General features: G+C 41.3%; 1 protein-coding gene across 2 annotated transcripts; it reads left to right on the forward strand.

The window, feature by feature from the left end:
- The first annotated feature begins 3,077 nt into the window (after window positions 1-3,077).
- Window positions 3,078-18,915, forward strand: PRELID3A (PRELI domain containing 3A). Of its 2 annotated transcripts, XM_067290727.1 has the most exons (7): window positions 3,124-3,198; window positions 4,293-4,336; window positions 6,524-6,692; window positions 7,084-7,173; window positions 7,954-8,024; window positions 8,119-8,221; window positions 13,313-18,915. In XM_067290727.1, the coding sequence occupies exons 3-7, from the start codon at window positions 6,555-6,557 to the stop codon at window positions 13,424-13,426; spliced, it is 516 nt and encodes a 171-aa protein (XP_067146828.1). In that variant the 5' UTR covers window positions 3,124-3,198; window positions 4,293-4,336; window positions 6,524-6,554; the 3' UTR covers window positions 13,427-18,915. The 2 variants fall into 2 exon arrangements, with proteins under 2 accessions (XP_067146829.1, XP_067146828.1); XM_067290728.1 differs by lacking the exon at window positions 4,293-4,336 and having other exon boundaries at window positions 3,078-3,198.
- The last annotated feature ends 264 nt before the right edge of the window (window positions 18,916-19,179 follow it).

Below are 19,179 nucleotides of genomic sequence, written 5' to 3' on the forward strand. Positions count from 1 at the left end.
CGTCCGACGGACCCCTTCCGGGCCCCGCCCCCTCGCCCCCTCATGGTTCCGCCCCTTCCCTTCCCCGCCCCCTCCACGCCCGCCCGCCCGCCCGCCCGCCTCCCTCTCTAGCCCCGCCCACCACGTCCGGCGTATTTGCTGAGTCAAGGTGACGCAGCAGGGAGGGGAGGGGAGGATGACGCGACTAGGCACCGTGACGTCACTTGAAAGGCGGGGCTCCTCTGGCGGAGGCAAGCGCGGATGGGCGTCACGGGCACGTGCCAGGCGCTCCCCCTCGCGGCCAATTTCTGCCAGGTTTGGTGGAGAACAGGAAAGCTCCAGAGCTAGGGAGGAAAATGCGTCTAAAGGGAAGAAATGTTGCAGCGTGAGCTTAGCCTTGCATCATTTCCGAGAACCCATGCTTCAGCCAGGCCCTCTTCCTGGCCCTGTTTTCTGATTTTTTTTTTAATTCCTCTTGCTTTCCAGTAGTTTGGATATTCACAAGCGCTTTTTCTTTTCTTTCTCCCTGTGCTCCCATGTAGAGTCTTTGATGGCTGACAGGGTCTGAGCTCACAGCCACAGGAAAAAGTGTCAGCCACAAGGCACAAATCCATAGGAAGCCTGGGCTTCATTAATTTTGTTGAGCCTACCTGATTTCTTTTAAAGCAAGCATTTCACTGGAGGACTCAACTGGAAAGGCTAACAAACGCACTTTAAAAGTTCCAAATTTAAAAGAGAATATATTCGTATTGACAGGGAGTTGCAGGAGCAAACCATAAAGGTGTCATGGAAGAAAGCGAAGGGAGTTTGTCTGAAAAATAGCACCTGCGGTTGAAGATTTTTAGTATAGGATGATTAAGTTTGCTTTCAGGATCTTGTTTGGTTCAGGGCTCCAGCTGTCATCCCTTAAAGGTGGGAAGATTTCAACTAGTCTCCATGTCTGACATTTGCTTCAGCAGGAGCCATTCCTGCCATGGAGAGTGAGAAATTGTGTTGGCTTTTTCCAACCCAGACCATCAACAGCAACCAATCTATGACTGCAGTCATAGCCCAAGGAAACCATTTTTCAGGCTACCTGTCCTGAGCTACTGCTGCAGAAACATCATGCTGGGGAGCAGGGAAAGAGCCAAAAAGGATATGAAAATCAGAGGGTTGCCATCGGCTCTGGTTTCTTGTGCTGTGGTGGTTAGTGATCCTGTACTGAAGAGAGCTCTCCCATTTTCTCAACAGGTTCCCTGCGCTGGGCCTGGATGGAGTCATCCTATAGGCTACATCTGCTGTCATGTTGACCTCAAAAATGGCCACATTGAGGAGTTTTAGATATAGTGATACAGGAAGCTTTTTCTTCTGCTGTAAAAATCTTTCACCTTCACCTACAAGGAGGTGAAAAGGCAGTGGGCATGTCGAAGATATATTCAAATTGTTGTTTATTGATAATAATACACAAAACCTTTTTAAGACACAACAGACAAAACATTATCATGGACTTAAAATAGCACAAAATATTATCGGCTTGTTAGATAAGAAACTACAGGATGCATTCACAGAAGCTAGATTCCATTGGGGAAACTTGGGAGAAGAGGGATGATATTTTTTTCAATTCTTTATTTTTTCTACAGGTACTATCTCCAAATACTTCATTAAACTGTTTTACCAATTTGTTTTCCTTTGAAATAAGAGCAAAATTAGTATATTTTTATCTACTTGGTTATAATGAAACATATTATGAGAAGTAGCTCAATTAAATATTAATTTATTAATTTACTTATTAGTCTTCAAGAATGGGCAACTTTTTCACTGATCTCTTTTTTGTCCTTGGAACGTCTAACAAAGTCAGACTTCCCACATATCAAAGGTATGGGGAAGTGAATTGTTACTCATAAGCTTGTCTCCCTCTGCTTTTTTTTTTGTTGTTGTTTGTTTTTCTGCCAAGGTAATGGCATTTTATATTGAAATGTTCAAAGTTCACTAGAAAATTATTACATTTGCTTGTTGCAAAGATAGATTAAAGAATAACAACATCATTTCACTACTAGGTATAGCAATACATACACCACATTTAGCTATGTATTACATCAAAAATTGTTAGCATGTTTAAAACAAAACTCCAACACAATTAATTCCTAAAGGTTTGTGTGTTAAAAGCTGGATGGTCAGCTGGTTTTTGGCAATAGAGAGCTTCTTTTTGAGTGTTTGGGTAAGTGTGTCTGTGGCAACGGAAAATATTAATGACTCAATGATGGAAGCAAAGACACTAAAGCTGATAGTAGGAGAGGTATATATGCCAAAAGGACAGAAACAGAAAACAAAGGAGAGTGAGAGAAGACAGAAAACAGTGAATTAGAAAGAATAGTTTCTGAACCAGATCAAATGGTTACTTTCTAGCTGCTACAGTTAAAATAAATCCCAGTAATTTCAAGCTATCAGGTAACAGATTATGGCTGAAGCTGATCCGCACAGCCAGTCATAGTCATCCTCCCTCTTTTTTAGTACGATTCTTGTTTGCTGTATTGTGATTAGCCTGTGCATTTCAGAATGAAGTAATGCCGAGTGCAGCTGAGCAGCAGAGCAGGTCTTGGCAAGCTCCACTCTGACGTTTCACTAAACATGCCTACAATCAGCCTATCTCGTTTTCTGAAACGATGCCGAGAACTGCCTGTCCTTGCTACGCTCTGAGTTACAAACTTGAGACTCGGGCGTTAAGAACCGGTGAGAGCTGCCGGCAGCAGCAATTCAGAGGCGGCGGTGGGCGTCTGAGCTGCGCTTCGCCCTGCTGAAGGGCAGCTCCTGGGCCCGAGGCGCCTTACAGTGCGCGCAGCCACCACGCCAAACGGTCAAAAACGGCCCGGGCCGGTTGCTGCGCTGCCCCCACTGCAGGCGGCACAGCCACCAGGCGCCCGCCGGAGCCCTCGGCGGGACAGCGCTGCGGGGTGGGCAGGGGCCCGAGGCCGGCGGGGGCGGGCGGCTGCCGGCGGGGGCGGCTGCCGGCGGGCGGAGGAGCGGGGCAAGGCGGGGCGGGCCGTGCCGGGGCTCCGCCCAGAGGCGGGCGGCGGCGCCTGACGCAGCGCGGCCGGTGCCGGCACGCCACCTCCCCCCGCTCGCCTTCGCCGGCCGGCTCGTAGCGCGCCGCCGGAGCCGGGGTGCTGCCGCTTTCTCCCCCGCCGCGGGGCCCAGAGCGAGGGCGGCCATGAAGATCTGGAGCTCGGAGCACGTGTTCGGGTGAGCGGCGGGGAGGGGAGCGGGGACGCCGGTGGCGGCTCTGGCGGCGGGTTCCCCTCCGCGGCCCTCTGGCGCCGCTCGGGGGCAGCCCGCCGCCCTCACCCGCTGCGGGGGAGGGAGGGGGAAGAGGAGCGCGCGCCGCGCTCCGAACGTTGCCGCCGTTTAACGGCCGCGGCGCGCGCTCCTCTCCCCTCCCCCCCCCCCCGGCCGCCCCGCTGCGCGTGATGGCGGCGGGCTGCCGTCGAGTGGCACGGGGGCCTCGGCGGGGCTGCCGCTCCTCCGGCGGCCGGGGCAGCGCAGCGCAGCCCCGGCGGCTTGGCGAGGGCAGGGCGGAAGCAGGAACTGCCCCAGGCCGGTCCGAGGGAGGAAGGATGGAGCTCGGCGGCGATCCTTTACCGGTTACGCTGGCACACATAACGCTTGCGTGAGTGTCGGGGTGGAGAGGGGCGGCGTGGAGGAGGCTTTTAGCGGAGCTCAGGTCTCTGAGTCAGGGAGGGTGAGCTGGAAATATGTCCTCCTGGTACCGGTGTCTGCCAGCAGTCGCTCTGGGCTGTGCTGCCTGAAGCGCGGGCCTCTGTCAGGTCGTGCTTTTTCCTGTATGGTCAGACTTCATGGTTGTATGAGAGTTTCTCCCGTCTCTCTTTTGATAGCATAGGTAGTGGGAAGTACCATCCAACACAGCAGTCATAAAAGTGACGACACAACGTAATTGCTTGAGTAAGATATGGATATTAAGTGACTTTCACACTATCAAAAAAAAATCACAAGTCACTGATGCACTTGATGTCCTCAAAGAGGTATGAGCAGAGTGATTTTGTATCTTAGCTTGGCTATCAGATGCACTCAAAAGAGTTGGCTAGCAGACAAAATCATTAAGTGACAGCTGAGTAAGTTATTGTAATGTTCCTCTTTTGCTGCACTAAACATTTTGAGCACTGTTCTGATCGTGCAGTTCCAGTTTCATATTACTGGGGAACAACAGGCAAAATATCTGCACATTATGTAGTATCAGTTCAAACTATGCTAGGGAGCTGATATGGAGGACACAATAGTTTCAGTATTGTTACCCCCCCCCCCCTTTGCTGTTCTTACAGATTTGACAGTGTGGCACGCATCCTGATTTAAAGGAGGCAAATAGGTAAGGACAGCTAATGTTACTTTACGGTAACATTATGACACTGTTAGAAGCAAGATAAGGTGCTTGCCCATGAGTCTGATTACCTAGGCTGAACAAATACAGGAATTTAAAGGAGGAGTGAAGTGAGAATGAAGTTAATATTTACTACTTAAAGTAGAGGAGATAGAAGGAGAGGTCCTGAAAGTTTTAAGACAAAGAAAGTAAGCTGAGTAGGAGCTTGAAATTGCATGTGGAAGCACTGTTGCCCACCCCTGTTCTACTTCACTACTTTTCAACAGTTTTAGGGCCCTTATCTCAGGTTGAAGATTTCCATCCAAAGCATCATCTAATCTGGCTTTCACAGGTTAGCAGTAGAGTTTTTAAAATGCCACTGATAACTCATCTCTTAAAAAATCTCCAAACCTGATGAGTACAAATAGTGATAGTTATTGAAACATTTGCAAAATATCCAAATGTGCAGTTTTATACCTTTTTTTTAGTTACATTAACGTAACTAAATTAGTTATAGTGACATAAATATTAGTCATTCAACTTTAAGATTAGTCTGGTGCCTAAATCAGAGCTTCTAATAAGGAAATGACAGGCAGAGGCTAATAAAGCCTACTCATGTGTGGCATAACTTCTGAATTTGAGAGGGATTTCTGTCACCAGGGAGACACAAACTCTGTTTTTATTTGTCATTTTCTCAGAAGTCTGTATTGTAAGGCCCTCAGTCTTATGCTGCAAGGTGTGCAGATGTAGATAGTTCAGTTTAGGGGTTAATGGAACTTTGTTGTGCATTGTTAGATCTCTGATTCTCTTATAAATCCTCAAGGACACTTAACTGCAATTTGACCTTGTCAGTTTGTGTATCTTCGGTTGATTATGATGTTTAGATTATGATGTATAATCAACTTCCTTGTTATCTTCAGTTCAATCAACCGGAGATATCGAGGAGTGGTTCTCTAGCTCTCCTTCTGCAGTAGTAATTGAGGGCTCTATCTTTCTTGGTTGTACCATTAAAGCTGAAAGACCTTTTCAGGCTGCTCTTGTTAGAAAAGAACTTATTTTTGCAAGCCTCTGTTTGTTCTTGCTGTGGTGTACTGTTAATACTCTTCTGTATTGATCTAATTTAAGACAAAAAGTAATTTCCTTGAAAATCGAATTCATTTGGGGCACTAAGTGTAACTGTTCAGTACAAGTTGGCACACTTAGGCCTTCTTGAGATAGACACCAATAGTCATATTTTTAAAGGTATTTTACAAACCTTTCTTTCCATTTCATGTATCAATTATTCTGAATACAGATATCATTGTTTAGGAACAAAATTACTGTATTGGGTCAAGTCCATGATTTATCTAGTGTCTGATAGGGTTGGCTTTGAATGTCTCAGAACAAGATGTATGAAATCCCACAACAAGATGATGTGGACAGTCTGTTCTCCGCTGCTCTGGTCCCAGTAGTTTGAGATTACCATGGATGTTACTGAGACTGAAACTTGTTTAATGGTCTGTAGCAACGAGAAGAGTAGCCAGAACTGTAATTCATGCTAACAAGTTTGCTGGAAGCAGTAGTAAATGTGCATCAAGATTTAAGGCAGTGAGTTGATGTGACTTCTGAAAGTCTATTTCTTTATTTTGAATTTTCTGGTTATTTATTTATGCTATAAGTGCTCATTAGCCTCTCTCACTTTTTTTTTTTTCCTTTATTTGGTGTACTTAGAATTATAGAAAAAATTAGATAGGAGGAGACTTCTGAAGGTCATCTAGTCCAGCCTCTTTCTCAAAGCAGGGCTAACTTAAAAGTTAGATTAGGTTGCTTTTCCAGTTGAGTTCTAAAATTGGTGGAGATTCAACAGCCTGTGCGGACAGCTTGTTCCAGTGCTTAGCCACTCTGTCAGTGTGTTTTTTCTGTATAGCTAATCAGAATTTCACTTGTAGCAATTTGTGACTGTTGCCTCTTGTCTTTACTTCTGTTAGTTTGGGGGTTAATATTTCCTTTACTCTAATGAAAGGATTTTTTTTTCATGTGTATATCAATTCTTCCGTATTGTCTTTCCAAGCATTGCTGAATTCTGAAGGAACTCTTGGGAGCTGCTAACCTGTACAGCACATGCAGTATTACACATGAGCTAGATCCCCAATTTAGCATTGGCTGAATACTTAAATACAACATAGTTATAAATGTTGTCTCCTCTTCTTTTTCCAGGCACCCCTGGGATACAGTGATCAAAGCTGCTATGAGAAAGTATCCTAACCCAATGAATCCGTGTGTGGTAGGAGTAGATGTCCTCGACAGAAGCCTTGATAATCAGGGGAGGTTGCATAGTCACCGTCTTCTCAGCACAGAATGGGGACTACCAAGTATTGTAAAAGCGGTATGATTTTGCAGTCTTATGGTTTGCTAATGATGTGATGCATTTTTCTGTAATCATCTGGAATTGGAGCTGTATTCTGGAAAATATTTCCTATAAATTAAGCTTTTATTTTGAAATATTACACCAGCTGTAATCGATATATTCCTGCTACGAAGTATTTTGTAGGCTTTAATATGCCTACAGTGTATACATCCATATATGCCTTTCAGACTGGTCTGTGTCATTTTATGTAACTGTGAGAGCACTTACCACTATATAGTCTTGCTACTGATTACAATGTTTTGGTATCAGTTAATTACTGTGTATTTATTTGGGGTCACTAAGAACTTGAAACTTACTATTTTGATTTTTTTTTTTCTTTTTCATTTTTGTACCTTTGTTTTGCTTTTAGATTTTAGGAACAAGTAGAACTCTGACTTACATTGAGGAACATTCTGTGGTAGATCCAGTGGAAAAAAAGATGGAGCTTTGCTCAACTAATGTGAGTGATAGTTTAAGAAGTTTCTGGTAATTAGTTCTGGAGATTGGATGTTCTGTATCTCTTAGCTGTAAGAAATGTGTGTTTGCATCCTTCATTAGAAGGAGGCAATTTCCGCATGTCTTGGTTGGTATGAAGGCACTCTCCCCAACTCCTACAGGAAACTTCAAATACTTTTGGATGAAGCATTTGTGATTCTGTTCTGAACATAAGATTGTTTCTCAGAATGTACATAAAACAAAAGACTTTTTACTTTTGGTAAAGTAACTTAACTCCACATTACACTGACACTTACAACTGAAGTTTTAATTTGAAATGCTGTTTTTCACAACATGTAGATAAAGTATTATGCAATGTTTTGGTAATCTGGGAACTTTTAATTCTAAAGTTTAAACTGGAGTTGTCCACCAGAGTGCTTTGTCTTTGTTCAAGAAACACATCTTTCCTGCATATTAATCTTCTGTACACTCTGAATAGTGTTGGGGTGGTCTTGGTCTTGAAGAATCTCTCTGAATTGCACGCCATAAATCAGATATGGTTCAACTTTCAATGAAAACTAACAGAAAGCTGTTTGTGCTTTCTGTTATAAGAACTTTGATTATAACTAGATCTAGGATAGGAGAAGATGCATCACCCTTTATATGTATTTTTATTGGCTGTGTTCTTCTATCTACACTGCTTTGTCTCTGACATTAACATGAGTGCTGTACTACTGAGTTGCACTGTTGATAAAAGAAAAATGAAAGGCAAAAACTGAGGATTTCAGGTCTTTTTCTTTTTAAGATTACTCTCACAAATTTGGTGTCTGTTGATGAGAGACTGGTTTACATGCCTCATCCTGAAAACCCTGAGAAGTAAGTAAGAATATTCCTACGCTTTTTTGTGTGTAGGAGACAAAGTATTAGTTCAGTTCAGTTTAACTGATAAATTTTCTTTATTCTCTTACAGAACTGTGCTAACTCAGGAAGCAATTATTACTGTCAAAGGCATTAGCTTGAGCAGTTATTTGGAAAGCTTAATGGCAAACACAATATCTTCTAATGCCAGAAAGGTACATCATCTTTATTCTGTTATCCTTTTTTTTTTTTTTTTTTGAAGTAGTAATTCTCAAGCATGTGTGCTGAATACTATAATTAATTTCACTAAACTTTGTGCACAGAATTTCAACTGACAGCTTGTGGGACCTCAGCAAGTAGGCTGTGATTTACCAAAGCATGAAAGAGTTTCACTTTTAAATCTTTGTTTTTTCTAGAATTATGCATCAGAACAAACAAACCCCTATGTGTATGCTATAGCTACTTTTTTTTTTTTAATGAACACTTTTTTTTTTTTTTTTTTTTTTTTTTTAAAGTCATCTCACATTCCCAGGAGTTGAAGGCTGGTAGTGAAGATAACTTTTCTCTCAGCCTTTATAGCATGTTTTCTGTGCTTCTGTGTCAGTTGCTCCAGTTCTTATCCGTTATTGAGTTGTCTCTTTGCCCTTGGCTTGAAGTAAAGTAAGCAGAGGCATATTCTGTGAAGAGATGAAACTATTGTGGCTTTTGTAGGTAATGCTACCCTGACTCCTCTGTCTTGTGCTTGCTTTTTCTATATGGCTTGCAGCCATATAGAGCTGTGCTTAGCGCAGGCAGATCTATGGGAGTGCTTATCACTGGTTCCTGGGGCACTTTGTCCTATACTTTTTCTGGGAAGGAAGGAAAATAAATGCAGTTGCTGCAGAAGCATAGATGTTGCTGCCTAACAGCAGGATGAGTGTGACTGAAATTTGAGCCTGTGTTCTGCATTGCTGGAGAGGTTCAATGTGTCAGAGCCTGGGTATAAGGACAGAATGAGTGAACCTGGGGAGAGAGGAGGCTGACCTGGATGGAAAGAACAAGTAGAAAAGGGGAATCTGGCCTGGGTAACTGCTACTATGCCAGAGAGCCCGTGCTTTGGCCAGCTCTTTGTCCCTGGGAGAGATGTTGCTTGACCATGGAAATGTAACCCAACTTGATAGGCAGCATTGACCAACTAGATCAGAAAGAAGAAAGCCCCTTTCCTCCCTTCCATGTGCTTCTTCAAGAAGGAGAGGGAAAACAGCTTAAAGTAGGGGAATGGGGAAGAAGGAATGGATAAATTCTAGACATTGAAGAGCAACAGTAGGTAGCTGAGCACGCTCTGTTTGTTTGAAAGGCATCAGTGGAACATGCTTCAGTTAGATTTTTAAAGGGTATCCGGATGAGAAGGAAATTGTAATTCACATGGGGCATATACTCTGGTCTGGCAACAGAAGTCCAAACCCTAGCTCACAACTGAAGTCAGCCTGACTTGGAGTCAAGGTAGCAAAGAACTAGTTAGTTGGAATGGCCAGATAACTGGGCATTCTTAGAAGTACCAGTTGAATTCCTCTCCTGGCATTTGTCAAATTCATATGTCTCTAATGAACCTAGAGAAAGAGTATAAATATTTTTTGTTATTCTCTTGGTACCTGCTCAGGTCTCACCCTTGTGAGAACTTTACTTTTAAAGATTCTTCTTCTGTCCTGCCTTTTTAAAAAACACACTGACTCACCAGCTTATAATCAAAAAGGACCTTCTTGTCCTGTCTGTTTCACTGAAGAGTCTATTCAAAGATGTTAAACTTGGCAGGAATTTGTACTTGCTGTTACTAGCCCTTTCTTTACCCAATTACCTACTGTACTTTTACTAGCTCTTCTAGAATGCTATGCTGTGCTTCTGTGTTCTTAACACCCTTCTTAGACTTTATAAAAGTTGCTGGAAAATGTTTTGTCATTATGAAGAAATAAGAAGCAAATAGTGAGATTTTGCTATGAGGTTTAGAGATGGCAGATGATACCTTATTGCAATGATGATGGAAAAATCATTTGCCACATGTTGTAAATCTTTTCTGTGTTACTCCAGGGGTGGGATGCTATTGAGTGGATAATTCAAAATTCTGAGAGCGCTCTAAGCTAGCAGTTCTCCACATCTGCAGTTTATACTAACTAGTGGTAATGCCAGCATTATTCTTCTTGGTACAGCATTTCAGCTTTCTAGCAAATGTGTGCATGGGCTGTTGTGATGTGAACTTCATAAATTAACCTGCATGTATATTTTATATACATTACATACAGGAATGGCAAACATGTTCATTACACTGAAGTTGTAGAGAGTGGGTCGGGCCTAGAATGGATCAATTAACCCATGCTTATATCGCTGAAAGACCAACTTGCTGCAGCCGTGTCTTATGCCACGTTACTGCTTGTTGGTATGAAAATAGAATGGTTACTGCAGATAACTAGGCATGTGAATGAGTCTCTCTACCAAGTGTTCGCTCTGATCTTAGTTTCTGTGGTTTCACTGTGTAAAACGGGTACCCGAAGGAATTAATGAATTGGTTAGTCACTGGAACTGGCATTATAAAAATGAAACAGAATTGTACCCTTAGAATATAAAATTGATTTCTCAAAACAGTTTGCCTAACAAGGGTAATCTTTTGCATAGTGAAGTTGTATTTGCTTTTCTTACGCCTGAGGAATATTGCTGCCCTTCTGTCAACTTCTGTGGAAACCCGTACAAAGCTTGAAGCTGTAAGAATGCCAGACTTTTCTTGGTGTTTTGTAATTATAGTCATTTCAGTAGTGACATGTCCCTTAAGCAATGTGACTATGACAAAATCTGACTTCAAAGTTGAGAGAACTAAGTGAGATTGCCTCTGTGGTACCTCTGTGCTGATTGTTTTCCTTCCGCTAGTCAGTTTAGCCTGTCTCTGTCATTCCTGTATTGGCATATACTTCAACTAATAAGATTGCTTTAAAAAAAGAAAAAAAAAGAAAAAAGCATCATGCTGCTTCTCTTAATTAAGAATGTAGGGTTTTTTCAGACTTGCTTATTTTGAAATCAGCATATGTGGTGAGTGTTTGCTTTTAAGTTCTCATTCCACTAAATTTCTATGGCTGTTTTTCTACCAAACTTCAACTACAGAAGCTCAGCATTTATCAGTTGCCTAGACTCTGTCAACAAATCTCCACATGCACTGTTTGATCTATGAAACACACATCATACTGCTAACACATGCAATAAAGACTAATGTAATATGCATGCTTTATTATGAATGTGCTTGCTTAATGAGTTATAGAAATTATTGTACACTGTGAAACTTTATAGACCAATCCTCTGTCAGATTTTTTTTTTTTTTAAACCAGGTAATTCTGTGATACCTGGAGGCTTTGCATCTCTTTAAGATTTGTAACTTAAATTCCCATGCAAGACACTACTAAACTTTCTCACCAGTATTATGCGTTTATTCTTAGCTGCAAAATATAGCATATGCAGGACTAAGGAAACATATGCAGACCTATGTAATCTTAAGAGCAGAAGGAAGTAACTTGGTAGTCTAGTTTGAAAGTCATGGATTTTTGTTGTTTTTAATGAATACATCAGCTAAAACACTCTGACCTGGTTGTTTTGAGGCCCTGAGTATGAAACAATCTCAGTGATTTTTTTTTTTTTTTTTTTTCCTACTGAGCATTTTCTACATCAAAGCTGTTTGACTATCTGACAAGCCTGATCTTCTTTGTGTGATTAGATAAATATAACATCTAAGGTGTTGCTGTCATACTTGGTTCTCTGTGCATGTGTTACCTAAGAGGACATTTCAACCTGACTTTTAAATATCCAAGTAGGTTCTTATTGAAATATAATTCCTCCTCCCTCTCCTTACTTTGTACTTTGAAGAGTACTCTACTCAACTAATTCGTAGTTACTTACAACTTGTTGCCATGCAGTAGCCTGCTCTTGTCTGGGTGCTTTTATGCATGCTTCACTACTGTTCTCAAGTCTTGCACAGGGCCTAGAGATGATGAAATCTGAGGAAGTTATCACCTGCTGAAACATGGTCAATTTGGTGCTCAAATGGAAAGAACTCAGAAATATACTCTTCTCAGTTTTTTTTTTTTTTTTTTTTTCAGAAACCCAGGCTTAACAATGCTTGCAACAAAAATAGTATATCAGAGTTCAGAATAAAACTGTGGGGCTTTCCCCCACCCTTTGCCTCAGTCTCTGCAGAGGACTTGAACACTGATGCTTGCTTTTATGAAAACTTCGGACTCTTGAGGCTCAGACCCTTTATCTCAAAAACTTCTCTGGACTGGGCTAAAGCCATGTGGCTCCTCGTTACTGCTCTCCACTGTTTGTACTTCTTGCCCTTGGTAGGATAATAGTGATGAATGTCTCTGGCTTCTCATTAGATGAGAAAAGGCCAGTGTTTTCCTGGTCTCGCACCATCTGCTTGTTTTGGCAAAAGCTGTCATCCTGAGAATGTGGAGTCTGAAATTTTGCACTTTAACTTAGTTAAGGTGTATCTGTTTATATTTTTCCCTTTATTGTGGGGCTGCACACTCATCTTGCGGTCACTGTGGCATGGCCGGCTGCAGGATCTTTATAAGGCAAAACATTTTTAAAGTGCTTATTTAGCTGGATTTGACTGCTCTTACTAAAGCATCGGCTTTCAGTACCTTTAGCTTTGAGACACTCCCTACCCATTCTGAGAACTGGATAAAGCAAGATCATGCCTTGATGTAGAAGGCATGATTGTAGTCTTTCAGTTAGTTTCTGGTGTATATGCTGAAAAATTGCTGTGCATGAATATAGAACTCTGTGTGATTCTATCTTTGTAAACTCTTACTAGAGATCAGCCCTCTTAGTTGCTATCTCTAAGAGCACCTGGAAGACTAGCTTGCTTTCTGCTGAATCATTGTCTCAAAAACTGTCCATATGTAACTCGGTTAAAGATTCTGAGAACAGTAGCTAGATTTTTTTCACAAATTTGCTGTTGGGATGGCAGGAGCAGTAAACTGTACAAACAGCAATGCTCCTACGTAACAGAACTTAAATGCTGAATTAGGCTTTTTGCATAGGTGCTCTACTGGTAGCTCACACCAATATTGCATTAAGTTCTTGCATGTGGGTTATGCAAATGTCTTTGCAGTGAAGTTTCAGTAAGAAGATGCTAAGAAATTATCAGTATAATCCTATATCAAACTATGCAGGATATGGAAATAATTTTAAAACAAATCTCATGTCTGACAGAGGAAAAACTATAGGAACATGAATAGTGGCATTGTATCTGTTCTGATCCTAAACTACAGTGTTTCTCCTGGCAGGGTCGAGATGCCCTGGAATGGGTGATCAGCAAATTAAACACAGAATTGGAGGAGCTCAAGTCAACGCACGAAAACATGAAATCAGCCATGGCAGCAGCATCGACAGAAAACTGAAGCCAAAAACGACCAAGTAACTGACAGAAAAGTCTTATTTTGCAAACTTTTTTGTAGATCTCCCTTCCAACGTTGATCTGCACAGGTTTTATATGTTTCTAAGAATATTGGATCAGAGGAAAAATCTAGGGAAAGTAACCTTATCCCCTGTCTCCACAGCAGCTCCTGTTGCCTACTGAACGTGACCTCCTGCAAATGCTCTTTTTGTGTAAACAACCTCCTTTAAACAGTGGAAACAAAACATTTAGCACATTTAAAACTGCCCAAAATGTGCCTTCTATATCAAAAGTAGAGAATATGTTTCTTATATTTTACACTATCTTAGCTTTTTGTACTCTAACTTTAAAAGAACTCATTAAGGTTTTTTTCATAAGAGCATTTGTTCTATGAAGGTCTGATAGGTACTAAAGCACTGAATTTTATCTGTTTTGTAACCTCTTATGACCATTTGAAGGGAAGTATGTGAGAGAGAATGTGATACTGTAGAAAAAGATACCTAGAGGATCATCCCAAAAAGCTAAAACTTGCGTGGTACTAACTCTTCTTAGGTGTTTAACTTAGGTGCTGTCTGAACAAGACACACAGATACTTTACCTCTTGGATGTTTGTATCCAAACATAGATAAAGTTTCTATTGATGTTAATAGTCTAAACCAGTTGCTTTTTGTAGGGAGAAGGGTATAATTTATTGTCATATTTATTAACTTGCTGTAGTTCCTCTCCTCATTACCAGAAGAGCAGTGGTAATTCCTGGAAGGTGCTGGAAAATACTTCTCTTATTTATTTGCAAGAAGGCTACTTGTAGGCTACTTGAACAAAGCGACTGTGTTGTTCCACTGGTCCTTGCTTTTGACATCATGTCTTAACTGAGGAAGAGACTCTGATGCAATAAATAGAAGAGTTCAAATGCGAAATAAGCAAGAAACTTGAAATCCAAAGGGTAGTATCTCATAAGCAGGTACCTCTTCTTTTCTAAAAGAAGACAAACGTAGAAGGAAAAACAAATGGACACTCCTTTTACAGTGCTTTCCACAAACTACTGACTACTGGTTTAACTTAGTTTTTTTAACACTTTGCCATATTGGCACAAAATGTTTTTAGGATCATTTTAAATATTTCTCATTATGTGGAAAAATACTCTAGTAACTGCAGAAATTGCTTTCTTAAAACATGCATAAGTATGGATTGATAACAGAGTATTAGCCCTTGTTTGAAGTTCACAAAAACTTTCTTTTTTGGTGCAGGCGTAGTATACATGTTTTATGCTGCCCTCTGTTAGGGCATTTTAACTTATTTTTTTTGTGTGCACACAAATGGAAATAAATGTTGCAAGTATGTTTACTGATGCCAGTGGCAACCGTGTATTTAGGAAGCTGTTAAAGAGCACCAGTAAATTCTGTAAGAAGTAGAAGAGTAAAATGTTGGTCACTCCGTTTTGAGCTCGTAACTTAAAATGTCTGTAGCTTAAGGGAAATTGCAGAGTCCATGTTTTGTAGCTTGAAAGTGAACAATAATTTGGGTGTAACTATAGTCTAGCTGAATTACATGATCCTAATGAATAAACTTAATTTTTAAAAAATATATTAGTCAAAAACAATTAACTGAAAAGCTAATATTTACATTGCTCTTTTAATATGGACCTAAAGCCTTTACTGTTTTGGAACAGAAACTTAGAACTTTAAGGTGTGGTAGCTAGCAGCTCCTCTTGTGGAAGATGTGCTGTGTAGTTTTGGTGCAAGTCAGTTGTCATGCTTTTCCAATGAATGTCATGCCAATCCCTGGATAAGGAATGCAGAAGAATGTTATAGCTTGTCGTGAGTCCCTGCTAGAAAGGGGAAGGCAGCTACAGCAGAGCCATGCAAACGACAGGAGGAGATGAGTGCGTGAGTGTGTGTGTGTGTGCGTGTGTAAACCTGTACTACAGCATTCCCATATATGCCTATTGCAGGCGATGGAAACTCGACTGTGAAGGAGTAGAAAAGTCTTATGACATGTTCATATATTGCTTCAGTTCAGTGCAAGAATTGTCTAAAGCCACTTCTTACACTGGATTTGAAATAACTGCTTAGTGTTGTGTTCAAGTTGACTAATTTATGTATAGCAACTTCCAGTGCTGGCTGATGTTCCAGAAAAGTCACTGCAGGCTCCTGTTTTCTGTCCAGAGCCAGCCTTGTCTGCCACACCTTGGCCAGTACGAGTTATGCATCAATTTTCTAGGTGACTTTATGCTTTCTTGTCTTCCACAAAAAAAATCCATAGGTGCCTGTGTAGACACATCTCTTTTCTGTTTTCATTCCCCACTATAAGTTTTAGGCTGCTTTCTCTCTGTTTCACGCTACTCAAGCAAGAGCTAGACAGCTGGGTGCATAGTTGTCTGCTCTCTCTGCTGTTCCACTTGCCACCAGTCAGCACCTTGCCTGCTCCTGCTCTGTTCTCTTCTGCTTTTCTGTAGGCTAAATGGGAGAGGGGAGGAGGGAGAATTTCTTCCAAAGGCCTGGCTGGTCCCCCAGCTGCCTCACACTGCTGCCAGAACAGTGCTGCTGTTTCCCACCTTTTTGCCTCTGGGCTAGGTGCGACTCCTGTGCCTCTGTGCTTGTTGATCTTCCTAAGTTGGGTAGTTTTATGTTATGTTGGGTAGTTTTACATGTGTGTTTGTAGGACCATGCAGTCTGTGATCACATTTGGACTCGGTAGACTTTGCTTTAGTGTTTAGCAGATGAAGTGATATGTAATTTGCTGTAAGCTTCCCTGGAGACTTTCACTCTCTTGCCTGCTACTCATTTGATTTGAATGCAGGTCTCCACCTCTTCCTCTCCCTTGACCATGAGTCCTGCCTGTGGGATCTAATGGTATGTACAGCCCTGCTGTACATAACACAGTTTTTAAGGCACTCTGTCTACCACAGTATTACAATCTGAGGTTAGCTGTTGGGCCAAAAAACCTGTGGAACTGCATATCTTGTTCTGGCACACCAATCCTTCCCTAGAGAAACTCTTTCCCCCATCCTTTCTTTATTTACTGATAACAGCTACAACACATTTCAGGTCAGTTTTATATCATATGTGCACTGACTGAGCTGTTTGTTTGTTTGTCAAAGACACAAAACCAGTAGTGATGGAAAATCCTAGGCTGCTTGCTGAGGTAGTCTTCGGTGTGGTGCAGCAACAGCCTGGTAGAGAGGAGTTTTTTTTAAAAAACAACAACAACAAAACCCTTACAAAGCAGGAATGGTGTTAAGTCAATGCTCATTAACTTGGAAGGATCTTGAAATGCTGGGGAAAAAGCAGAAGAGAGCTCAGCACTGATAATCCTACTGATTAACAGGTAACAAGTGCAGATTTGAATAAGAATCCTGTGGTTTAAGAGTTGAAAATAGAAAGGAAAGTAGCGATTGGTGTGTTGGGGGTGGTATTCACTATCATTGCTCAAGCCCCTGAAGCTTGCAGCTCAGTGTTGCTCAGCCATTAGGTTGCAATTCAAGGGAAAGGGAGTGTATGTGGGAGGGGGGGAGACACGTGTGTGCAGAGAGGTGGTTGGGTTTTAAGCATTTATTGGCAGCACATCGGGTCTCCAGGTTGATCAGAAGGGCGACCGCTTGCCCTGCCCGGTAACTGCAGCTGGTTCTCAGGCCCTGCTGCGCAAGGGGCAGCAGTTCAGGCTGCCAGCTGGCTTGCAACTGCAGGGGAAAAGGTGAAGGAAGGCAGCGACAGTTCCAGGAGCTTAGAAAACTGGGCATGTTAGCTCTTAGCCTTGAAGGATTTTAGGATGTTGAAGATACCAGACTTGAGGTAAACCCTGGTTTATGGTTGATGTCTATATATATTTTTTTTCTTGCTAGTGGAGAAAGGCTAGTGTTAGCAACAAAAGTCATTAAGTTAAACCTGTACAGTAAAATGGTCTTGTGTGTCATCTGTAACTGTCCTGCATATACTGCTTTTTCTTTCTGACTTGCTTTTGCTCCAGCATCAATCTTCCATGCCTCTTCCCCCCACCCCCATGCTTCCTTCCCCCATCATGTCAGCAGGCACAATGGTGAAAGCTTCGTAGCTGTAGGGAAACTGAGAAATTCTAGCATCAGTTACAGTATTCTCAAAAGACCTGCTTGGCACAAATAAAGAAACTGAACTGCAATGCTTAAAGTATCAAACATTTATGTATTTGATGCTATACAGTAGCACTGAGTAAGATGAACTCAAACAGTAACATTCCTTGACCTGACAATTTTCATTTAAATCTTTAGGTGGAGCAATTTTTCCTATTCTTGCATCTTCTTAGATTGTAAGCTCTGAAGGCCAGGAATCTGTTAAGTGTCTGTGTACACTGTGGTGCTATCTATCTAAATAAATGACATGTTCAGTTAAAAACAAAACAAAACAAAACAAACTTGTGTAACTCCTGTAATATAAAATGGGCTGTTGGTTTTTAGAGAAGTCTTAAAAATACATTTTTTGAGTTGTCCTACTGCTTATCCAGCACAAACTAAAATAATAGGCTTCCTGGAACTTGCTGTAAGCCACAAATTACACTGTTCAAAAGCTGTGTAGTTGTCCTTTGTGTCTGAATGGGTATCTGTCTCCCTTTGAATCTGGCACCGGCTACATATGGCAATGAAACAGGAAAGAATCATCTAAAATTATTAGTCTTGATTTGTAAATGAGAGATTACTTTTTCTCATAAGTTATCTTTGCCCCTCTACTCTCCCCGAATGAACACTACACCACAGGTCAGAATTCAGTACATTACTTGTCAGCCTTTTTGGTGAAGCTGAAGACCTGTCCTCTTAATTCTTCCACAGTTAAGGTTTGAGATATGTGTTTGGTTTGTTTTTTTGTTTTTTTACTTTACCAAACAAAAAACACCCCAAAAAAAATCATCAGTAAGTATTTTTAATTTGGGGCCCTGCTGGTTCAGTACTTACCTGTCTTTACCCTTCTGCATTTTTTTTAACCTAGTTAAAATCTGTAGCAGCTAAGATTCAGTGCTACAAAGAAATGCAGTACTTGATAGACTTGATATCATCAGCTGTGCTCTGTAACAAATAATGCTTACCATCTTTACAATTAGATCAAGAAAGCATGAGCAATGAAATGCTATTTTAAAGAAATTTTTATTAGTAGTGCATAAACAAGAAATTGCGTTTCAGTACCATGTAACATGAAAACAAGCGGAGGAAAATTCTATTGCCTTTCTCGATTATAACTAAAGGAGCTGGTGTACCTGAAGCCACAGAGAAACTGCATACACATTGACGGCACAGAAGTGCAAGGTGTTGAAGTGCAAAGGGGAAGAGTTTGTGCTTTATGCCTGTTCATGTCCCAAAAAAATGCATCTCTTGTTTGAGTTTTTTTTTTTATTAAGGGGGGGCAGGAACCAGCTTTAATAGCAATACAGCTGAAATACACTCATTTTATGTATTGCATCTTATTTCACTTCCAAGTTCACAAGTTATGTAACCAGCAAATTCTTCAAATAAAAACATGCTGTTTTAAACTTGGGCCTTGGCCTCTAGCACTGCTGTAAGCTGGATCATGAGAATGTGTCCTCTGTATATATGGATGGGTACATCAACTTAACTGGATGCTTTGGAAGCTGAATTTCTGCTGGAAGTTATGTCAGTTTGAAACCGTGTCTGGATTTAGCACTCCCTAAACTTCCACTTAACCCCCACCACTATTTGTTAGCATACAGCACAGTGCAATGCGACAAGGGCAATTCCCAGCGTTTCCTGCAAAAGCCAAGACGTCTTGGGCTCTG

The sequence above is a fragment of the Apteryx mantelli genome, chromosome 2, assembly GCF_036417845.1.
Source record: "Apteryx mantelli isolate bAptMan1 chromosome 2, bAptMan1.hap1, whole genome shotgun sequence".
NCBI lineage: Eukaryota > Metazoa > Chordata > Aves > Apterygiformes > Apterygidae > Apteryx > Apteryx mantelli.

What these genes read in the sequence shown, in the direction of transcription:
- PRELID3A (XM_067290728.1), top strand. Translation starts at nt 3,167, where the DNA reads ATGAAGATCTGGAGCTCGGAGCACGTGTTCGG. An exon ending in TACCAAGTATTGTAAAAGCG is followed by an intron (nt 6,693 to 7,083) that starts GTATGATTTTGC and finishes TTTTGCTTTTAG; the next exon opens with ATTTTAGGAACAAGTAGAAC. An exon ending in TATCTTCTAATGCCAGAAAG is followed by an intron (nt 8,222 to 13,312) that starts GTACATCATCTT and finishes TTCTCCTGGCAG; the next exon opens with GGTCGAGATGCCCTGGAATG.